Source organism: Pseudophryne corroboree, chromosome 12, assembly GCF_028390025.1.
Source record: "Pseudophryne corroboree isolate aPseCor3 chromosome 12, aPseCor3.hap2, whole genome shotgun sequence".
Classification (NCBI taxonomy): Eukaryota; Metazoa; Chordata; class Amphibia; order Anura; family Myobatrachidae; genus Pseudophryne; species Pseudophryne corroboree.
In genome coordinates this window covers 71,217,073-71,238,178 of record NC_086455.1, presented here as the reverse complement: position 1 = coordinate 71,238,178, position 21,106 = coordinate 71,217,073, and the positions used below count along the sequence as shown (strand labels likewise).

The window sequence follows — 21,106 nt, the reverse complement described above, 5'->3', positions numbered from 1 at the left end:
ACTCCGTCAGGACCATGGGGATTAGCGGCTCCGCAGGAGACAGGGCACAAAAATAAAGCTTTAGGATCAGGTGGTGTGCACTGGCTCCTCCCCCTATGACCCTCCTCCAAGCCTCAGTTAGGATACTGTGCCCGGACGAGCGTACACAATAAGGAAGGATTTTGAATCCCGGGTAAGACTCATACCAGCCACACCAATCACACCGTACAACTTGTGATCTGAACCCAGTTAACAGTATGACAACGTAGGAGCCTCTGAACAGACGGCTCACAACAAGAACAACCCGATTTTTTTGTAACAATAACTATGTACAAGTATTGCAGACAATCCGCACTTGGGATGGGCGCCCAGCATCCACTACGGACTACGAGAAATAGAATTATCGGTAAGTAAAATCTTATTTTCTCTAACGTCCTAGTGGATGCTGGGGACTCCGTCAGGACCATGGGGATTATACCAAAGCTCCCAAACGGGCGGGAGAGTGCGGATGACTCTGCAGCACCGAATGAGAGAACTCCAGGTCCTCTTTAGCCAGGGTATCAAATTTGTAGAATTTTACAAACGTGTTCTCCCCCGACCACGTAGCTGCTCGGCAGAGTTGTAATGCCGAGACCCCTCAGGCAGCCGCCCAGGATGAGCCCACCTTCCTTGTGGAATGGGCCTTGACAGATTTAGGCTGTGGCAGGCCTGCCACAGAATGTGCAAGTTGAATTGTGCTACAAATCCAACGAGCAATCGTCTGCTTAGAATCAGGAGCACCCAGCTTGTTGGGTGCATATAGTATAAACAGCGAGTCAGATTTTCTGACTCCAGCCGTCCTTGAAATATATATTTTCAATGCCCTGACAACGTCCAGCAACTTGGAATCCTCCAAATCGCTAGTAGCCGCAGGCACCACAATAGGCTGGTTCAGGTGAAACGCTGACACCACCTTAGGCAGAAAATGAGGACGCGTCCGCAGTTCTGCCCTGTCCGAATGGAAAATCAGATATGGGCTTTTATACGATAAAGCCGCCAATTCTGACACTCTCCTGGCTAAAGCCAGGGCCAGTAGCATGGTTACTTTCCATGTAAGATATTTCAAATCCGCCGATTTGAGTGGCTCAAACCAATGGGATTTGAGAAAATCCAAAACTACATTAAGGTCCCACGGAGCCACTGGGGGCACAACCGGGGGCTGTATATGTAGTACTCCTTTTACAAAAGTCTGGACTTCAGGAACTGAAGCCAATTCTTTCTGGAAGAAAATCGACAGGGCCGAAATTTGAACCTTAATGGACCCCAACTTGAGGCCCATAGACAATCCTGTTTGCAGGAAATGTAGGAATTGACCCAATTGAAATTCCTCCGTGGGGGCCTTCCTGGCCTCACACCACGCAACATATTTTCTCCAAATGCGGTGATAATGTTGTGCAGTCACCTCCTTCCTGGCTTTAACCAGTGTAGGAATGACCTCTTCTGGAATGCCTTTTTCCCTTAGAATTCGGCGTTCAACCGCCACGCCGTCAAACGCAGCCGCGGTAAGTCTTGGAATAGACACGGTCCCTGCTGAATCAGGTCCCGTCTTAGAGGTAGAGGCCACGGATTTTCAGTGAGCATCTCCTGAAGTTCCGGGTACCAAGTTCTTCTTGGCCAATCCGGAGCCACGAGTATCGTTCTTACTCCCCTTTGCCGTATAATTCTCAGTACTTTGGGTATGAGAGGCAGAGGAGGAAACACATACACTGACTGGAACACCCACGGTGTTACCAGAGCGTCCACAGCTATTGCCTGAGGGTCTCTTGACCTGGCGCAATACCTGTCCAGTTTTTTGTTGAGGCGAGACGCCATCATATCCACCTTTGGTTTTTCCCAACGGTTCACAATCATGTGGAAGACTTCTGGATGAAGTCCCCACTCTCCCGGGTGTAGATCGTGTCTGCTGAGGAAGTCTGCTTCCCAGTTGTCCACTCCCGGAATGAACACTGCTGACAGTGCTATCACATGATCTTCCGCCCAGCGAAGAATCCTTGCAGCTTCTGCCATTGCTCTCCTGCTTCTTGTGCCGCCCTGTCTGTTTACGTGGGCGACTGCCTTGATGTTGTCTGACTGGATCAACACCGGCTGACCCTGAAGCAGGGGTTTTGTCAGGCTTAGAGCATTGTAAATCGCTCTTAGCTCCAGTATATTTATGTGAAGAGACATCTCCAGGCTTGACCATACTCCCTGGAAGTTTCTTCCCTGTGTGACCGCTCCCCAGCCTCTCAGACTGGCATCCGTGGTCACCAGGACCCAGTCCTGTATGCCGAATCTGCGGCCTTCTAACAGATGAGCACTCTGCAACCACCACAGAAGAGACACCCTTGTCCGTGGCGATAAGGTTATCCGCTGATGCATCTGCAGATGCGATCCGGACCATTTGTCCAGCAGATCCCACTGAAAAGTTCGTGCGTGGAATCTGCCGAATGGGATTGCTTCGTAAGAAGCCACCATCTTTCCCAGGACTCTTATGCATTGATGCACAGACACTGTCCCTGGTTTTAGGAGGTTCCTGACAAGTTCGGATAACTCCTTGGCTTTCTCCTCCGGAAGAAACACCTTTTTCTGAACCGTGTCCAGAATCATTCCCAGGAACAGCAGACGTGTTGTTGGGGTCAACTGAGATTTTGGAAAATTCAGGATCCACCCGTGTTGTTGCAGCACTACTTGGGTTAGTGCTACTCCGTCCTCCAGCTGTTCTCTGGACCTTGCCCTTATCAGGAGATCGTCCAAGTAAGGGATAATTAATACGCCTCTTCTTCGCAGAAGAATCATCATTTCGGCCATTACCTTGGTAAAGACCCGAGGTGCCGTGGACAATCCAAACGGCAGCGTCTGAAACTGATAATGACAGTTTTGCACCACGAACCTGAGGTACCCTTGATGTGAAGGGCAAATTGGGACATGCAGGTAAGCATCTTTTATGTCCAGGGACACCATAAAGTCCCCTTCTTCCAGATTCGCTATCACTGCTCTGAGTGATTCCATCTTGAACTTGAATTTTTGTATGTACAGGTTCAAAGATTTCAGATTTAGAATAGGTCTTACCGAGCCGTCCGGCTTCGGTACCACAAATAGCGTGGAGTAATACCCCTTTTCCTGTTGTAGGAGGGGTACCTTGACTATCACCTGCTGAGAAAACAGCTTGTGAATGGCTTCCAATACCGTCGCCCTGTCTGAGGGAGACGTTGGCAAAGCAGACTTTAGGAACCGGCGAGGGGGAGACTTCTCGAATTCCAACCTGTAACCCTGAGATACTACCTGCAGGATCCAGGGGTCCACCTGTGAGCAAGCCCACTGCGCGCTGAAATTCTTGAGTCGACCCCCCACCGTTCCTGAGTCCGCTTGTAAAGCCCCAGCGTCATGCTGAGGGCTTTGCAGAACCCGCGGAGGGCTTCTGTTCCTGGGAAAGAGCTGCTTGCTGCCCTCTCTTACCCTTTCCTCTGCCTCGGGGCAGATATGACTGTCCTTTTGCCCGCTTCTTATAGGACCGAAAGGACTGCGGCTGAAAAGACGGTGTCTTTTTCTGTTGGGAGGGGGTCTGAGGTAAAAAGGTGGATTTCCCGGCAGTTGCCGTGGCCACCAAATCCGATAGACCGACGCCAAATAATTCCTCCCCTTTATACGGCAATACTTCCATATGCCGTTTGGAATCCGCATCACCTGACCACTGTCGTGTCCATAAACTTCTTCTGGCAGATATGGACATCGCACTTACTCTCGATGCCAGAGTGCAAATATCCCTCTGAGCATCTCGCATATAAAGAAAAGCATCCTTTAATTGCTCTAAAGTCTGTAAAATACTGTCCCTATCCAGGGTATCAATATTTTCAGTCAGGGAATCCGACCAGACCACCCCAGCACTGCACATCCAGGCTGAGGCGATGGCTGGTCGCAGTATAACACCAGTATGTGTGTATATACTTTTTAGGGTAGTTTCCAGCCTCCTATCAGCTGGATCCTTGAGGGCGGCCGTATCAGGAGACGGTAACGCCACTTGTTTTGATAAGCGTGTGAGCGCCTTATCCACCTTAGGGGGTGTTTCCCAGCGCGCCCTAACCTCTGGCGGGAAAGGGTATGCTGCCAATAACTTTTTTTGAAATTAGCACTTTTCTATCTGGGTTAACCCACGCTTCATCACATACATCATTCAATTCCTCTGATTCAGGAAAAACTACAGGTAGTTTTTTCACCCCCCACATAATACCCCTTTTTGTGGTACTTGTAGTATCAGAGATATGCAAAGCCTCCTTCATTGCCGTGATCATATAACGTGTGGCCCTACTGGAAAATACGTTTGTTTCTTCACCGTCGACACTAGATTCAGTGTCCGTGTCTGGGTCTGTGTCGACCGACTGAGGTAAAGGGCGTTTTACAGCCCCTGACGGTGTCTGAGACGCCTGGGCAGGTACTAACTGGTTTTCCGGCCGTCTCATGTCGTCAACTGATTTTTGTAATGTGCTGACATTATCACGTAATTCCATAAACAAAGCCATCCATTCCGGTGTCGACTCCCTGGGGGGTGACATCACCATTACCGGCAATTGCTCTGCCTCCACACCAACATCGTCCTCATACATGTCGACACACACGTACCGACACACAGCAGACACACAGGGAATGCTCTATTGAAGACAGGACCCCACTAGCCCTTTGGGGAGACAGAGGGAGAGTTTGCCAGCACACACCCAAGCGCTATAATATATATGGGAACAACCCTATATAAGTGTTGTATCCTTATAGCAGCTTAAATATAGTAATATCGCCAAAAAAAGTGCCCCCCCTCTCTGTTTTACCCTGTTTCTGTAGTGCAGTGCAGGGGAGAGTCCTGGGAGCCTTCCTCACAGCGGAGCTGAGCAGGAAAATGGCGCTGTGTGCTGAGGAGAATAAGCCCCGCCCCCTATTTCGGCGGGCTCTTCTCCGGAGTTTGTGAGATCTGGCAGGGGTTAAATACATCCATATAGCCTCAAGGGCTATATGTGATGTATTTTTTAGCCATAAAAAGGTATTATACATTGCTGCCCAGGGCGCCCCCCCAGCGCCCTGCACCCTCCGTGACCGCTGTGTGAAGTGTGCTGACAACAATGGCGCACAGCTGCAGTGCTGTGCGCTACCTCAGGAAGACTGAAAAGTCTTCTGCCGCCTGCTTCTGGACCTCTTCCATCTTCGGCATCTGCAAGGGGGGTCGGCAGCGCGGCTCCGGGACCGGACTCCATGGCTGGGCCTGTGTTCGATCCCTCTGGAGCCAATGGTGTCCAGTAGCCTAAGAAGCCAATCCATCCTGCACGCAGGTGAGTTGACTTCTCTCCCCTAAGTCCCTCGATGCAGTGAGCCTGTTGCCAGCAGGACTCACTGAAAATAAAAAACCTAAAAACTTTTTCTAAGCAGCTCTTTAGGAGAGCCACCTAGATTGCACCCTGCTCGGACGGGCACAAAAACCTAACTGAGGCTTGGAGGAGGGTCATAGGGGGAGGAGCCAGTGCACACCACCTGATCCTAAAGCTTTATTTTTGTGCCCTGTCTCCTGCGGAGCCGCTAATCCCCATGGTCCTGACGGAGTCCCCAGCATCCACTAGGACGTTAGAGAAAAATAGTAAGACTATAAAAATAAAATAAGAAAGCTTGAGGCTGCTAAAAACCAGCAGCCCTCTGACCATGGTCCGGCTCCTGCCGCACCAAACAAAAAACTGATTTGCCTGAGCAAGGAGGCAGGTATATATGGACGGGCCCGATGCATGCTGGGAGGCCAGAAAAGCTTTGACCGATTGGTGCAAATCCGCTGTCGCTTCATCATATCCCATTGTTATCCTGTGGATAACCTGTGGACCCTGCTGGAGAAATAGGGGCTCTTGTGAGACAACGCCCCTAGCTCAGACACACGTCTTGCTGAAGCCAAGGCCAACAGTGTGACTGTTTTCCACGTAAGATATTTTACGTCTACCTCCTGTAACGATTCAAACCAGTCTGATTGGAGGAACTGTAGCACCAAATTGAGATCCCATGGTGCCGTGGGAGGCACAAAGGGAGGCTGGATGTGCAGAACCCCTTTCAAGAATATCTGGACCTCACGAAGAGACGCCAATTGTTTCTAAAGAAAATGGACAAGGCCGAAATCTGGACGTTTATCGAGCCCAGACGTAGGCCCACATCCACACCCGACTACAGAAAAAGCAGGAAATGTCCCAGATGAAATTCCACCACAGAATATTTTCTGCTCTCACACCAAGAGACGTATTTCTTCCAAATACGGTGGTAATGTTTAGACGTTACCCCCTTCCTGGCTTGGCTCATAGTCGTGATTACCTTGTCAGGGATGCCTCTCCTGGCTAGAATGAGACGTTCAACTTCCATGCCGTCAAACGTAGCAGTGTTAAGCCTTGATAGACGAACAGCCCCTGTTGCAGAAGATCCTCGCGAAGAGGTAGAGGCCACAGATCTTCCAGGAGCATCTCTAGAAGATCCGCGTACCAGGCCCTTCTTGGCTAGTCCGGTGCAATGAGCATTGCTTGAACTTTTTCCCTTTTTATTCTTTTTAGAATTCTTGAGATCAGCGGAAGTGGAGGAAACACGCTGTCACGATCCGGGTATCTGGACGCCATTACTTACCCTTCAGATGCCTCCTGAGGCTGGCTCAGCGTTCCAGGACCGGATCCCATCCGTTACACTGATGTCCACATTCCTGCCTCCTCTCCTGTCACTCTGAGACGCGGTCACCGCGGCGCCATGTTACATCTGGAGTGGCGTTCCCCGCGGCCTCCGCCGCTGTCCCCGAGTTCCTGCATGCAGAGTGTCAGAGTGGCGATTACGTCAGCCGCGGCCTCCGTTGTGCCCGCGTGGTTTAGATGTGCAATCATCAGTCTGGCGTCTCCTGTCTCCTGTGGCCGGCGCCGCCATTGCTGTTTCAATTCTCACATGGATTACAAACCAAACTTCCCTCCAAGTGTCTGCATGGGCGCAGCCATCTTGGATTTTGTCATCTGATCATTTCCACCAATCTGCTGTCTGTATTGTTAATCTGCATAATTGCCTAGCCAACCCCTTCCTTGCTGCAGGTATAAATATGCTGTGCCTGAGCAAGGAAGGCGTCAGTGCTTTGGTTGTCAAACCTAGTTCCAGTTTGTCTCTCTCCTGTGGTTGTTTTCCAGGTTCCAGTTCCTGTCTCCAAACCTCCACTAAAGAGACCCGCACCAGCATTCCACCTGCGGTGTAGCCTGACTCTCCTATCCTCATTGGATTCATCTGCTTCCAGCTACAGAGCCACCTGCTTTCAGCATCCAGCTTCCAGCAGAGGTCAGCTCTTCTTAAAGTGCCGGTACCCTTTTCTGCATATTATCATTTATCACCGGCATTATAATTTCACCGCTCTCAATCTCCAAACATCACTTCATATTTCATCGCTCTCAAGCTACATTTATTATTTGACTGGTTCCAGCCAGTACCCACTCCGTGCCAACATCAGTCTGGTTCCAGCCAGTACCCACAGCAGCCGTTTTATCCACAGCAGCCCAGCTTTTCCTGGAACACCAGCTGGTACGATCCTGGGCTATCTCCATTGCTACAGTCGGGCCTGGTAAGGACTTTCCAACTAGAAGATTATAAGAACTATCTCACACTACCAGAGCCCTGTGGCCCTTGCCACCCTGTAGTACCCAGGAACTGTATTTATTCTCTGCTGATTTTTAGGTTTTCTTTTTACTACTGCTGTGTTACGGAGTTTTGTCATAAATAAACATCATTGACTTTTATCCTGGTTGTCGTGGTCACGCCTTCGGGCAATTCTGTTACATGTTACTTACATGTCTAGGGGTCTGATACAACCTCCCAGGTTCCACTATACCTCAGCCCCTACAACTGAGGCTGCCTCCCGTCAGCTCGGGCCCTCAGTTGTGACACACGTACACTATCTGATAAACCCATGAAGTTATCAGAGCGTCCACTGCCACTGCCTGTGGGTCTCTTAACCTGGAACAATACCGCTTGAGCTTCTTGTTGAGACGAGAGGCCATCATGTCGATTTGTGGACATCCCCATCGACGTGTTAAGCACCTGAACACCTCCAGGTAAAGGCTCCACTACCCCAGGTGCAGGTCGTGTCTTCTGAGGAAGTCTGCTTCCCAGCTGTCTACTCCCGGAATGAAGACCGCCAACGCCACAGCGTGTTTTTCTGCCCAGAGGAGAATTCTTGATACCTCCGACATTGCTGCTCTGCTTTTCATTCCGCCCTGTCGGTTTATGTACGTTACTGCCGTCACATTGTCCGACTGGCCCTGAATGGCCCGATCTTGAAGAAGATATGTGGCCTGCACAAGGGCGTTGTATATAGCCCTGAGTTCCAGAATGTTGAATGGAAGGACGATTTCCTGACTTGACCATCTTCCTTGAAACTGCACCTCCTGGGTGACTGCTCCCCAACCTCTGAGGCTTGCGTCTGTGTTTAGCAGAATCCAATTCTGAATCCCGAACAGTCAGCCCTCGATTAGGTGAGAAGTCTGTAGCCACCACAGAAGGGAGATCCTGGCCTTTGGCGACAAACGGATCCTCTGGTGCATGTGAAGATGCGATCCGGACCATTTGTCCAACAGATCCAACTGGAAGGGCCTCGCATGAAACCTTCCATACTGAAGTGCCTCGTAAGAGGCCACAATTTTCCCCAGAAGGCGAATGCATAGATGCACAGATATCCGGGTTGGCTTCAGGACATCCCGAACTATCAACTGGATTACCAAAGCAGTTCCAACGGAAGAAAAACTTTCTGCGACTCTGTGGCCAGTATCATTCCCAGAAATGGGAGCTTCCCAGTAGTAGTTTGGTTGCGAGGACAATGCTGTTACAACAACCTCTCCCTGGACGGTGCCTTTATCAGAAGATCGTCCAGGTACGGAATTATGTTCACTCCCTGCTTGCGGAGAAGCATCATCTCTGCCATCACCTTGGTGAACACCCTCGGTGCTGTGGAGAGACCATCATCGGATCCTTGATATACAGACACATTAGGAATTCCCCTTCCTCCAGACCTGAGATCACCGCTGTCAGAGACTCCATCTTGAATTTGAATACTCGTAAGTACGGATTCCATGATTTTAGATTCAAAATCGGCCTTACCGAACCGTCCGGTTTCGGTACAACAAACAAGATGGAATAATATCCCTTGTTTTGGAGATGAGGTGGATCTGGAACAATGACCCGAGTCTGTACCAGTTTTTGAATGGCATCCTGTAAGGTTATACTCTTGTGAAGCTAGTAAGCCTGATTTGAAGAATCTGTGAAGTGGGAGCTCCTGAAACTCCAGTCTGTAGCCCTTGGAAATAAGATCTACAGTATGACCCACGGATCCTGGCATGATGTTGTCCAGATGTGACTGAAATTTTTTAGTCGGCCTCCCACCTGCCAGTCTTCCATGCAATGCGGTCCACCGTCATGCAGAAGGCTTTGAGGAAGCAGAACTAGAGCTCTGTTCCTGAGAACTGGCAGTTGCTGGTTTGCGTGGTTTACCTCTAGCGCCTCTGTTGGCTGTAGAAGATCCTCTGGCTTTTCCCTTAAACTTGCCAGTCCAAAAGGACTGTAGAGTAGGTGCTCAGTAGGTCTTCCTGGTTGGGGGAGCTGCAGAAGGAAGATATGTTGACTTACCCGCAGTAGTTTTTGAGATCCATTTGTCTAGTTCATCTCCAAATAAAGCCTCCCCTGTGAAGGGTAGACCTTCCACGCCTTTCCTGGAGTCCGCAGTCCACTGGCGTAACCATAAACCCCTGCGTGCTGACACTGCCATAGCAGTGGTGCGTGCATTAAGCAAACCTACTTCTTTTATGGCTTCCACCATAAAGTTAGCAGAGTCCTTTATATGTTGCAGGAGTAACACAATCTCCCCCCTACATAATGAATACAACCCTTCAATGAGGTTACCAGACCATTCAGCAATGGCTTTAGTAATCCACGCACATGCTATAGTGGGTCTCTGAGCCACCCCAGCAGCTGTGTACAAGGATTTGAGTGTAGTCTCAATTTTACGATCAGCTGTGTCTTTCCGGGAGGCTGTACCAGGGACAGGTAACAATTTCCTGTGACAACCTGGACACAGATGCATCCACTATCGATGGACTTTCCCATTTTTTCCTATCCTCAGGAGGAAAAGGAAAAGATGAGAGTAACCTTTTTAGGGATTTGGAATTTCTTATCAGGATTAACCCACGGTTCTTCAAACAGGGTATTCAATTTCCTTGACACAGGAAAAGTGACTGAGGACTTCTTTTTTACATTAAAATAAGATTCCTCACACTCCTCTGTCACCTTATCAGGAATTTGTAGCACGTCTGATAGCTTCTATAAGACCCTCTACTCCCTGTGACAGAGCAGCGTTTACCCCTTCTGAATCCACCTCCCCCTCCTCCATGTCTGACCTCTCAGCGTCGGAGTCAGACTGCAGGATATGAGCCAGAGTTCGTTTTTGTGGGCAAATAGCATGGGACTGAGACGCTAGTTTGGGGACAGAGTCTCTGTTCATAATCTCATCCACAGTATTGCGTCTCTTTCTCATTGCGGGACAATTTATTAGAGATACTGGAAATCATTGCTTTAATGGAATCCAGCCACGCTGGTTCAGCCCTGCTAGTCTGGGAAGGTACACTATACTGAGCACATAGCAATGAGCTCCCTGGGGAAGAGGAACACTCTGCCATTCATGAAACAAAATCTTTGCCTGACATATTGTAAATGTGACAGCACATACACACACACACACACAGTTAACCCACAAAGTGCCCTTCCAGGGAGACACAGATATTTTGGAGCAAGCACACCGCGCCCTTATTGCTAATGCCGAGCTTAGCCGGGTCACAAACTAAGTACCCAGATTGGGGACTTAGTACACGATAATAATCACTCCCCCCCCGCTATGACCCCCTGGTACCGCTGAGGAAATCAGGAGTCTCTCCGGAGGAGCTGCAAGTCCATGTCAGTCAGCGTCTGTGTCCACTGCAGAGGGAAAATGGCGCTGGTGAGCTGCTGGATCCGCTCATAGTGAAGCCCCGGCCCTTCAATGACACGCAGTCTTCCCGCTTTTTTTTATACTGGCTGAGGTAATTTGTGCTTAAAAAGGAGACCGAACAGTTTGAAGGCTTTGTTCGCCAGTGTGGGTAGTGTGTACAGTGCACTGAGACACAGTTGTGTGCTGAGTCTGGAGACGCAATCCGCCCCGGTTAGATGTCGTGTGTCTCCGTACCCACATGCCGCCATAATGGCCTGCGACCCGCTAAGCAGGACGCCGGTTTAGTACTCACCACTTTGGGGTGGCGACGTGCTGCGGGAATGTACGCTCGCCATGGTGGGGCTTGAGTGTCTTGTCAGCGGGGAACAGGACTATTAACCCTGAATGAGAATGAGGTTGGGCCGCCACCCCCCCCCCCCTCCCTCCTAAGTCCCACGAAGCAGGCAGGCTGATGCTAACCAGCCCTGGCCGAAAATTACAAACAGAAAAATAAATGCAAAAAACTCTTCAGGAGCTTCCACAAGCATGACCGGCTCCTCCGAGCAAATTTTCTAAACTGAGTCTGGTAGGAGGGGCATAGAGGGAGGAGCCAGCCCACACTATCAAATTCTTAAAGTGCCCATGGCTCATAGTGGACCCATCTATACCCCATGGTGCTAAATGGATCACCAGTATCCTCTAGGACGCAAGAGAAAATGTAAAAACAACTGAATAGATTAATATAAACCTGTGCTACAACACTCTACACACACTCTTCCAGTCTTAGATGTAACGTGTGCACAACATATATCAATGTAAGGGAAAAGGGTAACATGAGGCAGAAAATAATAATAATGAGGTTACAAATGAGCCCCTTACCTCTACTGATGGCTTGGATCACATCCAAGGCAAAGGGATCTTTTTCCAGGAGCTCCAGTTTATATTCCGCCTCTGTTAACCTGTCGATTAGGAGAACAAATACACTGTATAAATTTCAGGGACTTAAGGCGTTTGAGATAAGGCTGTCAACGTGGAAGATTTCTGTATACAAACCTATTACGTGGCACAATAGTGACCCTTTAGCACTCAGCAACTTCAGCTCAGCTAGAATTATATATATATATATATATTATAGATACAAAGACAATAATATGGATCTCTGCAACGTAGATATAAGCTGAAACTCAGCAGTCTATCACCTTCCATATAGGAGAAACACAAAGACGTATGGGACAGCGATATACAGCACAATAATTATACATCTCATTCGGTTACATCTATGATTACAGAAGCGCTGTACTCACTTTTGTCTCAGATGTGCCGCTTCCTTCTTGACGTCAGACAGGTATCGTTCTGCCGCCCGCGCAGTGAGCTACGTAAAGAGCACACAAATTACAGGACATTTATTGCATACTACGGAGTCCTGGGGGATATCTACTGTTACATTAAAATACATTGAGAGGACCGCCATGCTCTCCTCCTGTGCACAGCACTGAGGGCAACCGGGGGTCACATGTAAGGTACAGGGTCATTATTTGCCAGAGCAAAGGATCAAATCATACAACATGTTGATTATACCTGAGAACGCTAATAATATCACTGTTGAGCATTTGTTTAGAGTAAAAGTTACATTTCAGTAACAGAGAGGACGCTCTCTGAAACTTAAGTTATGCTACAAGTATATTATTGTAGTAAAAGAATATATAAATACATGTCTAACAAGAAGATTAAATATGTTTTCCAATAAACAAAGGGCTAAAAACTACCAATGAGATTGTAGTTATCAATTTGCCAGGATACATGACTTGTCTCCGTTCTATCACTGTCCTAGTGAATAGTATGCATCTGTGGGGATGTCACCGTCTCCCAGCAAATAGGATGCATCCCTAACAATGTCATTGGCTCACAGCAAATGGGATGCATCCCTAACAATGTCACCGGCTCCCAGCGAATAGGATGCATCCCTAACAATGTCATTGGCTCACAGCAAATGGGATGCATCCCTAACAATGTCACCGGCTCCCAGCGAATAGGATGCATCCCTAGCAATGTCACCGATTCTCAGAGAATGGGATGCATCCCTAGCAATGTCACCGGCTCCTAACAAATGGGATGCATCCCTAGCAATGTCACCGGCTCCCAGCGAATAGGATGCATCCCTAGCAATGTCACCGGCTCCTAACAAATGGGATGCATCCCTAACAATGTCACCGGCTCCCAGCGAATAGGATGCATCCCTAGCAATGTCACAGATTCTCAGCGAATGGGATGCATCCCTAGCAATGTCACCGGCTCCTAACAAATCGGATGCATCCCTAGCAATGTCACCGGCTCCCAGCGAATGGGAAGCATCCCTAGCAATGTCACCGGCTCCCAGCGAATGGGATGCCTCCCTAGCAATGTCACCGGCTCCCAGCGAGTGGGATACCTCCCTAGCAATGTCATCGGCTCCCAGCGAATGGGATGCCTCCCTAGCAATGTCACCGGCTCCCAGCGAATGGGATGCCTCCCTAGCAATGTCAACGGCTCCCAGCGAGTGGGATACCTCCCTAGCAATGTCTCCGGCTCCCAGCGAATGGGATGCCTCCCTAGCAATGTCACCGGCTCCTAGCGAGTGGGATACCTCCCTAGCAATGTTACCGGTTCCCAGCGAATGGGATGCATCCTTAGCAATGTCACTGGTTCCTAATGAATAGGATACATCTTTAAGCAATGTCACCGACACTAGTGAATGCGCTGCATCTTTAGTGAGGTCACTGACCAGGATCGGTATGAGTTACAGCCGCACGAGATGACGAAGGTCATTATGCAGACATCAGCATCCCGAGCGGTGGAATGCCGGCAGGGAGGTGAGCGCAACAAGTCCCTTGCAGGCTCGCTGCACATGCCACGTGGACACCCATAGAGGGGGACTCGCCTACCTCGCTGGTATGGTGGCCGTCGGGTTCTCGGCATCTGTATTGTGACCGCCGGGATCCCGACATTCGGTATGCTATCCGCATACCCACTGACCCTAGTGAATGGGATGCATCTTTAGGGAGGTTAGACTCCTAATGAATTGATAGGCTGCATGCTCAGGAATAGTGGTTCAGCTCATATAACACTGCTTGAAACTGTGTAGATCATAGTAGCTCTCTAAGTAAAACTGGTTCCTCCTATGCAAATACCATACAAATAATTATTAGCCATACGGAGCAGTTTGCCCATCTGCAAGATATATGAATACACACATGGATCCATGGACTGTAAGTGGGGTGTATTAGAAAGTACAGGTGGGAGGATTTCCACTCACCCAGTTATCATGTGATTTCTTTTCATATGATGTGACCTTGGGAAAGAGAAAGAAAGAACATGCGTTTTACAGAAATCACAATTCGTTCTGTCCTCCTCTAAAACAGAAATGTGTAAAGGCCCCAGGAAGCTTCTAGTCTGTAATTACAGCACTTTACATCACACAGTCATTGCCGATGTGATCAACTGTTTCCAGCTGCAGAAGGAGAAACGTCCACAGAACAGTATACCGTATTCCCTGCTAACCTCTAACCCACAGGTGAAGATATACCGACTGCTGCTTCCCTTATCCAGATCACATTTAGAGGTCATCTCCATGTCTAATTATTACAGACATCTGGATATCATCACAGTGGGTTAGACATTTACATTGGCGTAAAAGAGGGGTTCTCAACATTCAGCACTCCAGCTGCTATGGAACTAGACATCCCAGCATGCCATGCAATAGTTTTTCCATTAGAGAATACAAAAACTGTGGCAGGGTATGCTGGGATGTATATTTCCGCCACAGCTGGAGGGCCACATGGGTCCATGGGTACAAACCATAGGTCCTGCATCAGCTGATCTGGCACATCATACTACAGTGGGAGAACTATCAGCGTAAAGAGAGGAGACATGGACCAATGAAGATGCCTATAGCAACCAAATACCTTCAAGGTAACATTTATCAAGTACATTTTTTTTTTTAAACTATGGGTAGAAGCTGATTGCTTGTTACTATAGGCATCTTCTCATCTCTTTACACTGCTTGATACATCTCCCCCATAGATGCCAACACCTACTTTCTACTTACTAGGGTTATGTTGTATATTTGTGCTTTTTTTCCCCCCCAGTGTATATTATATTTGTTATATCCTTTCTACGGATTTCTCTAGTCGTATACAGCGGTGCACACATCTAAGTGGCCATATAGCCCTCATAGCAGCTGTGATCAGTCCGCACTGGCACCAGTGCTATCCCTGGTCGATTCTACATGGATGCACAACGCCACAATTCCAATGACATGCTAAACTTGCCTATGTGAGAACCAAACTATGGACCTTCAGCCATAAGTAGAGATGCGTTGTCTAAGCGCTTAATCCAGATCTGATCGCAGCAGCAAATTTGTTAGCTAATGGGCACTGCAGGGGGGGTAGATGTAACATGTGCAGACATAAGAGTTAGACTTGGGTGGGGTGCGTTCAAACTCGAATCTAAATTGCAGTGTAAAAATAAAGCAGCCCGTAGTTACCCTGCACGGAAACAATATAACCCACCCAAATCTAACTCTCTCTGCACATGTTATATCTGCCCCACCTGCAGGGCACATGGTTTTGCCCATTAGCTAACAAGTTTGCTGCTACGATAAGAGTTGAATTACCCCCTAAGTTGCATGTGACTCGGGCATGACTTGTAGTTGTGCGCACTCAGCTCTGAAGGATGCGCAGAACAAACATATGAAAGGTCCCGTCCACAGATCAGACTCCAATCAACTCTGCATCAGCCCAGTGATTTTAAATTACACAATGATTACTTTCATTTACTGCTCTTTCTAAAACCAATAAAATTAAAACGGATGTCTTTCTATACAAGTGATTTGTTTTTGATGTTCTGAAAAAAAATTTTGCTGCCATTTTTTTCTTTAAGGAGAAGATCGTCTTGCTCTTGAATAATCAACAAGATTGTATATTACATTTCTGATATTCTGTCAAGGTATGGAAACCTTTGCAAGTAGGATATTATATAGACTAACCTGGCTTTGGTAGGAGGAGACAGTCCTTTCAGTCTCGTCTTCCAGTTCTGCTACTCGTGTCCTAGGAAAGAGCAGACTGGTGAGTAGATAGAATTCTGCATATAACGCAATGTCTGATTGGAAGGTCTCCTACACGTGGGTGCCGATAAGTTGTACACTCAGTTACAGCGTACTGAAACCCTTTGTGCGGCCATACACTGTATACAAAAGGCAGGAGTTGGATAAGAGGCACTGGGACAGGCAACACTGTACCTACCCCTGAGCGTACAAGGCCTTAAATAAAGTCTTACTTGACGGTGACAAGCTCGCCGGCTGCCAGGTTCATTTTTTCATCTGCTTTGCATAGTTTTGCTTCTTTTTGAATCCGCTCCTTTTCTTGTACGGTAAGTTTTCTGAAAGACAGATGTGGAAATTTACAAAAAGCGCGCACCCCCTTTCTAATTGTGGTAAAAAAAGGGGGTATAGGATCCATAGCGCAATAGAACAATTACAGGAGTAAACGGACATCAGTTATTTCCACGTCTATGTACATAAACAAGCGCCAAAGTGAAATCCAACAGTGGACGATTGGAACGGCTGTTGACCCGTCTGTTGGAATCATTCCTATCCTGAGTGTCTACCATTCCTACTGCCAGATTACTGTGTTTATAAAGGTTCTGCAACTGCCGCTACTCTGGTGCTGCTGGCCTAGTTATACCTGTGAAGCTTTCGCTCGTTTTCCTGATACACCTCCATCATGACGCTCATTTTCTGCTTCAGCTTCTCCAGTTCACCATCCAGCTGTTCCTTTTCTAAGGCCATAGACTGGTTTGAGTTCTGAAGATTTGTGATACACTCTGCACATGGAGACAACATGAAAGAGACTCATTGTCACAAGGCTTTTGTCTATTCCTTTTCCCAGAAATAAGACTTGTGGTTTTTGCTACTGATCCCGGCCAGCAGTGAGCAGGCAGCGTCCATGCGCTCTGCCTTGTTTTTATGTTGGACAAGTGATGACAAAGCACAGTTGGTAAGATGTTATTTGTCATATGGTCAGGTTTACTGAATATCAGGCCTGTGTGTAAAGTGATGATTGCTCATTTTGTCCTAACATGCCTGGCCTGTGCAGGGGGCGGGGTATAGGGGAGGAGGAGTCTGGGCTGTCCTAAAAAAAAAGTTAACCTATTAGAGCCCAGCCTCCTCCAGCACTGCTATACCCCCCATGGTCTCTCCAGTGTCCCCCATGGCTGTAAGTGAAAACATTTTTTAAAAAAAGAGGGTGTGCTTACAATACTAAATAAGTGTATAGCAGTATATTACTTTACCTGCCAGCTGCTCCTTTGCCTTCATTTCATCTGAGAGGTTATCATACAGCTGTTTCTTCTCAGACTCAACACTCTTTAGTGACGCATTTAGCTAGAAAATGAAATGCACAGGTATAAATCAATGATTAACACGCTGAGTGCCACAGTGTCAACTACAATCTACAGCAGAGGTTTTCTAATCCAGCAGCGACAGGTTATGTTTTCTGGATGTCTTATCATGCACAGGTGAGGTACTCTATGTTGCTGGGCCAGTAATTATCCTATCTGTTGCCGAAGACAGAAATCCTCAACAAATGACCTGTCGGGGGACACTTGGGGGTTGAGGCTGAGTGATCTATAGAATTTCTAAAAAAGAAATAAATGACACCTACCATTGCAGCAAAGATCAATTTCTTTATGGTTTGCTTCTGTGGATCCCCTAAAATTAAGATTAATACAATGTTAGCAACAAGTGGCAGATTTTCATCCAGTCATGTCAGAAAATCTGTCCACCATCTAAAGCCGGGTACACACAACACGATATATAATCGCCTAAGACAGTCATGTCAAACTTGTGGCCCTCCAGCTGTTGTGAAACTACAAGATCCAGCATGCTTTGCCAGCATACCTTCCACTGATCAGCTGGTAAAGCATGCAGGGACTTGTAGTTTCACAACAGCTGGATGACCATGAGTTTGACATGCCTGGCCTAAGATATCATTCTGACGTGGCTAGGAACGACATATCATCCATATCTTCTAGTGTGTACACCTGATCTGCATGCCCACGCAGTCGTTAGCGATGTCTTCGGGTCGGCAATGCTGCAGGATCAAATCGGAAGACATCGCTAGCGATGCCATGGTGCAGAATGCAGCCTGGCATCCCCTGCCACTCTTCCGCCATCCTTCTTGCATCGGCAAGTATGTTTGCACTTGCCGATGCATGATCTCATCTCCTGCCCGATCAGCCAGGTACACTTCGCTCCAGTAACAGAAAGTACCTGTGTTGTGGAAGGTTTTTCTAAAGTGCATGGAAGTAACAGGCACACAAACATACCCATCTATCAGTGGGGGTCATTCCGAGTTGATCGCTAGCTACATTAGTTCGCTGTGCAGCGATTAGGCAAAAAAAATGGCACTTCTGAGCATGCTTATGCGGCGCAATGCGCACGCGAAATGTACTATTACTACGAACAATGTCGTTTCACACAGGGTCTAGCGAAGCTTTTCAGTCGCACTGCTAGCCGCAGAGTGATTGACAGGAAGTGGGCATTTCTAGGTGTGAACTGACCATTTTCAGGGAGTGTTCGAAAAAATGCAGGCGTGCCAAGAAAAAGGCAGGCGTGGCTGGCCGAACGCAGGGTGTGTTTGTGACGTCAAAACAGGAACCGAACAGTCTGAAGTGATCGCAAGAGCGGAGTAGGTTTAGAGCTACTCAAACTGCACAAAAAAAAAATTGAAGCCGCTCTGCGATCCTTTCGTTCGCACTTCTGCTAAGCTAAAATACACTCCCAGTGGGAGGCGGCATAGCGTTTGCATGGCTGCTAAAAACTGCTAGCGAGCGGTCAACTCGGAATGACCACCAGTATCAGGTGAACTGGGGGAAGTGGTTCATCTATCAGGATCAGGGGACTGGGGGAAGTGGTTCATCTATCAGGATCAGGGGACTGGGGAAAGTGGTTCATCTATCAGGATCAGGGGACTGGGGAAAGTGGTTCATCTATCAGGAAGCCATCATATTTTTACTCTCACAGACCAGCATTAAGTTCAAATGCACAAACTAAATAAAAATCAGACTGCTGGATAATATAAATGATACGTATAAAAGCAGACACTTACACACTGTAATGTGTTGCTAATAAAACATGAGTGATGCCACTGATTGTCATCAGGCTTACTGCAAAATATACTTAACGGCAGCCAATAGTTAAAGGGCCACAAAAAAGTCCATACACTATAAAACGCCAGTATTCTTTAATAAAAACAGATTGAACAAAATATGAAAAAGTTTCAGAATTGTGGTGCAAGCCATTTCAGGAACCTACAGTACAGTAAGAGAAGAAATGACTCCATAATTATTAATTTATAAGTTCTCATTACTCTACTGATTCTAAGTTGGGCACATTTCCTTTGAAGGGCACAAAAAGCGAGTCTTACTATACTGTGCATGCGCCGGAGCAATTTTATGCATTTGTGTAATTCCTGAGACAGACCGATCTTTGCAGATCTGGGCATTTTTATTGTGGAACTGGGCGCAATGCTGCAGTCGCACGCAAGTCCGTTTTGTGGGAATGTCGCTAGGGAAGGGAATCCTGTTTCTGATGGAACTTTCACACCCAGCATGGGGCAGTGTCGGTACTAATAATAATGACAGTTGCAGCTTTGGATGGAAAAACAGTGGAAGGTGCGGCATACTGCTTGAAGCCATGCGTATCCTACATTAGCATTAGGTAGTAAGTCAGGCATCCACGGCAGCACGCAAATGGAGACACTTTCCGCCCGTCTCAATGTCAGCCCTGTAATCTATATACTGTATGTAAGTGGTTTTAAAAGTTTGCTAGGAAGCAGCTTGGACTTTAGGTCGAGTGGTGCTTTACGTTTTAGGGCGTAGATAAGGAACAGATTCCTCAGCTCACCCTCTTTGCCATGTGCTCCACAAGTTATACATATAAGCTCCTGCTGCACGAAATGTTTTATTGTCTATTCTACCTATAAAAAGCTCATCATTTACCAGAGCTGAATCCCTGTTCTAGCGACACATGGAAGAGGGCACAAATCCTCCTTTCCCCCATATGTTACCATGATGACAGACCAGTTCCTGGAAGCGCTTATCTAGCCACAACGCAATGCTGAAATAGTTCAAATGTAACCTAAAAGACGTCAGTACTCTACAACAGTAGGTTTGGATTTCTTGCAATTATTTGTGTGGCGAGATGTCTGGAGGAAGGGAAGAGATGGGGCTTATTATGTAAGGTTCCTTACCCAGGGGTTCTCCATTTTCAAAATCCCACTTAATACTGGAGATCGTGTCGTCATCCTCATAAAGCTCATCCACCTCGGAGATCCAGTCTTTCATCGTCAGCAAACTGTCAACTAGTGACTGCAGAAAGAAAGAGCATCAAAAACCGGTCATACAGAGTCACCGGACATACACAGTGCAGCGCTGTTCTGCTCCCTTCAGTGTGTCACTCATTGCAAGATAGTGACTTTATAACATTATTCATTAAGTTTCTGACACAAACAAAGTGCCTGAGTCGTACACAGGTTAGTATCGGACATAGGGGGTCATTCCGACCCGTTCGCATGGAGCGGTTCTTCGCTGCAGTGCGAACGGGTCGGAAATGCGCATGTGCGACAGACGCACTGCGCACGTGCATCGCCGCCGGGCAACGTCGCCGCCAGCGACAAATGTGATCGCTGAGGCGATCGCAAGAAGATGGACAGGCGGGAGGCGTTCCGGGGCGGATACTCACCGTTTTCCAGGCACATCGAGTCCAACACAGGCATGTCGAGGCATTTGGAGGGCGGATGTCTGACGTCAGGACCGGGACCTTCATCGCTGGATCCGTCGCACTGGGTGAGTAACTCTTACCCTGGTCTTGTTTTGCAGGAAACTTTTTTAGCACAGTAGAGCTGCACAAGCTTTCGCAGCCCTGCTAAGCTAAAATACACTCCCCCCATAGGCGGAAATTAGTTGATCGCACCAACAGCAAAAAGTTGCTTGGTGCGATCAACTCGGAATGAGGGCCACAGTTCAGCGATTATTTTCTTTTTACCATGAACGCCTCCCAACTGTGTTTGTACTGTCACATTTGTGATTCTA

The 21,106-nt window shown here is 47.8% G+C and overlaps 1 protein-coding gene across 4 annotated transcripts in view; it reads right to left on the bottom strand.

The window, feature by feature from the left end:
• Nucleotides 1-21,106, bottom strand: part of MIA2 (MIA SH3 domain ER export factor 2) — a 298,404-nt gene that overhangs the window by 84,875 nt on the left and 192,423 nt on the right. For all 4 annotated transcript variants that reach the window (XM_063947624.1, XM_063947626.1, XM_063947625.1 and 1 more), the window contains exons 16-24: nt 20,266-20,383; nt 17,677-17,723; nt 17,306-17,396; nt 16,699-16,837; nt 16,292-16,393; nt 16,002-16,062; nt 14,271-14,306; nt 12,283-12,350; nt 11,858-11,937 (exon numbers count right to left, since the gene is read on the bottom strand). In XM_063947624.1, the coding sequence (XP_063803694.1) occupies nt 11,858-11,937; nt 12,283-12,350; nt 14,271-14,306; nt 16,002-16,062; nt 16,292-16,393; nt 16,699-16,837; nt 17,306-17,396; nt 17,677-17,723; nt 20,266-20,383 (742 nt within the window). The remainder of the gene's footprint in view (nt 1-11,857; nt 11,938-12,282; nt 12,351-14,270; nt 14,307-16,001; nt 16,063-16,291; nt 16,394-16,698; nt 16,838-17,305; nt 17,397-17,676; nt 17,724-20,265; nt 20,384-21,106) is intronic.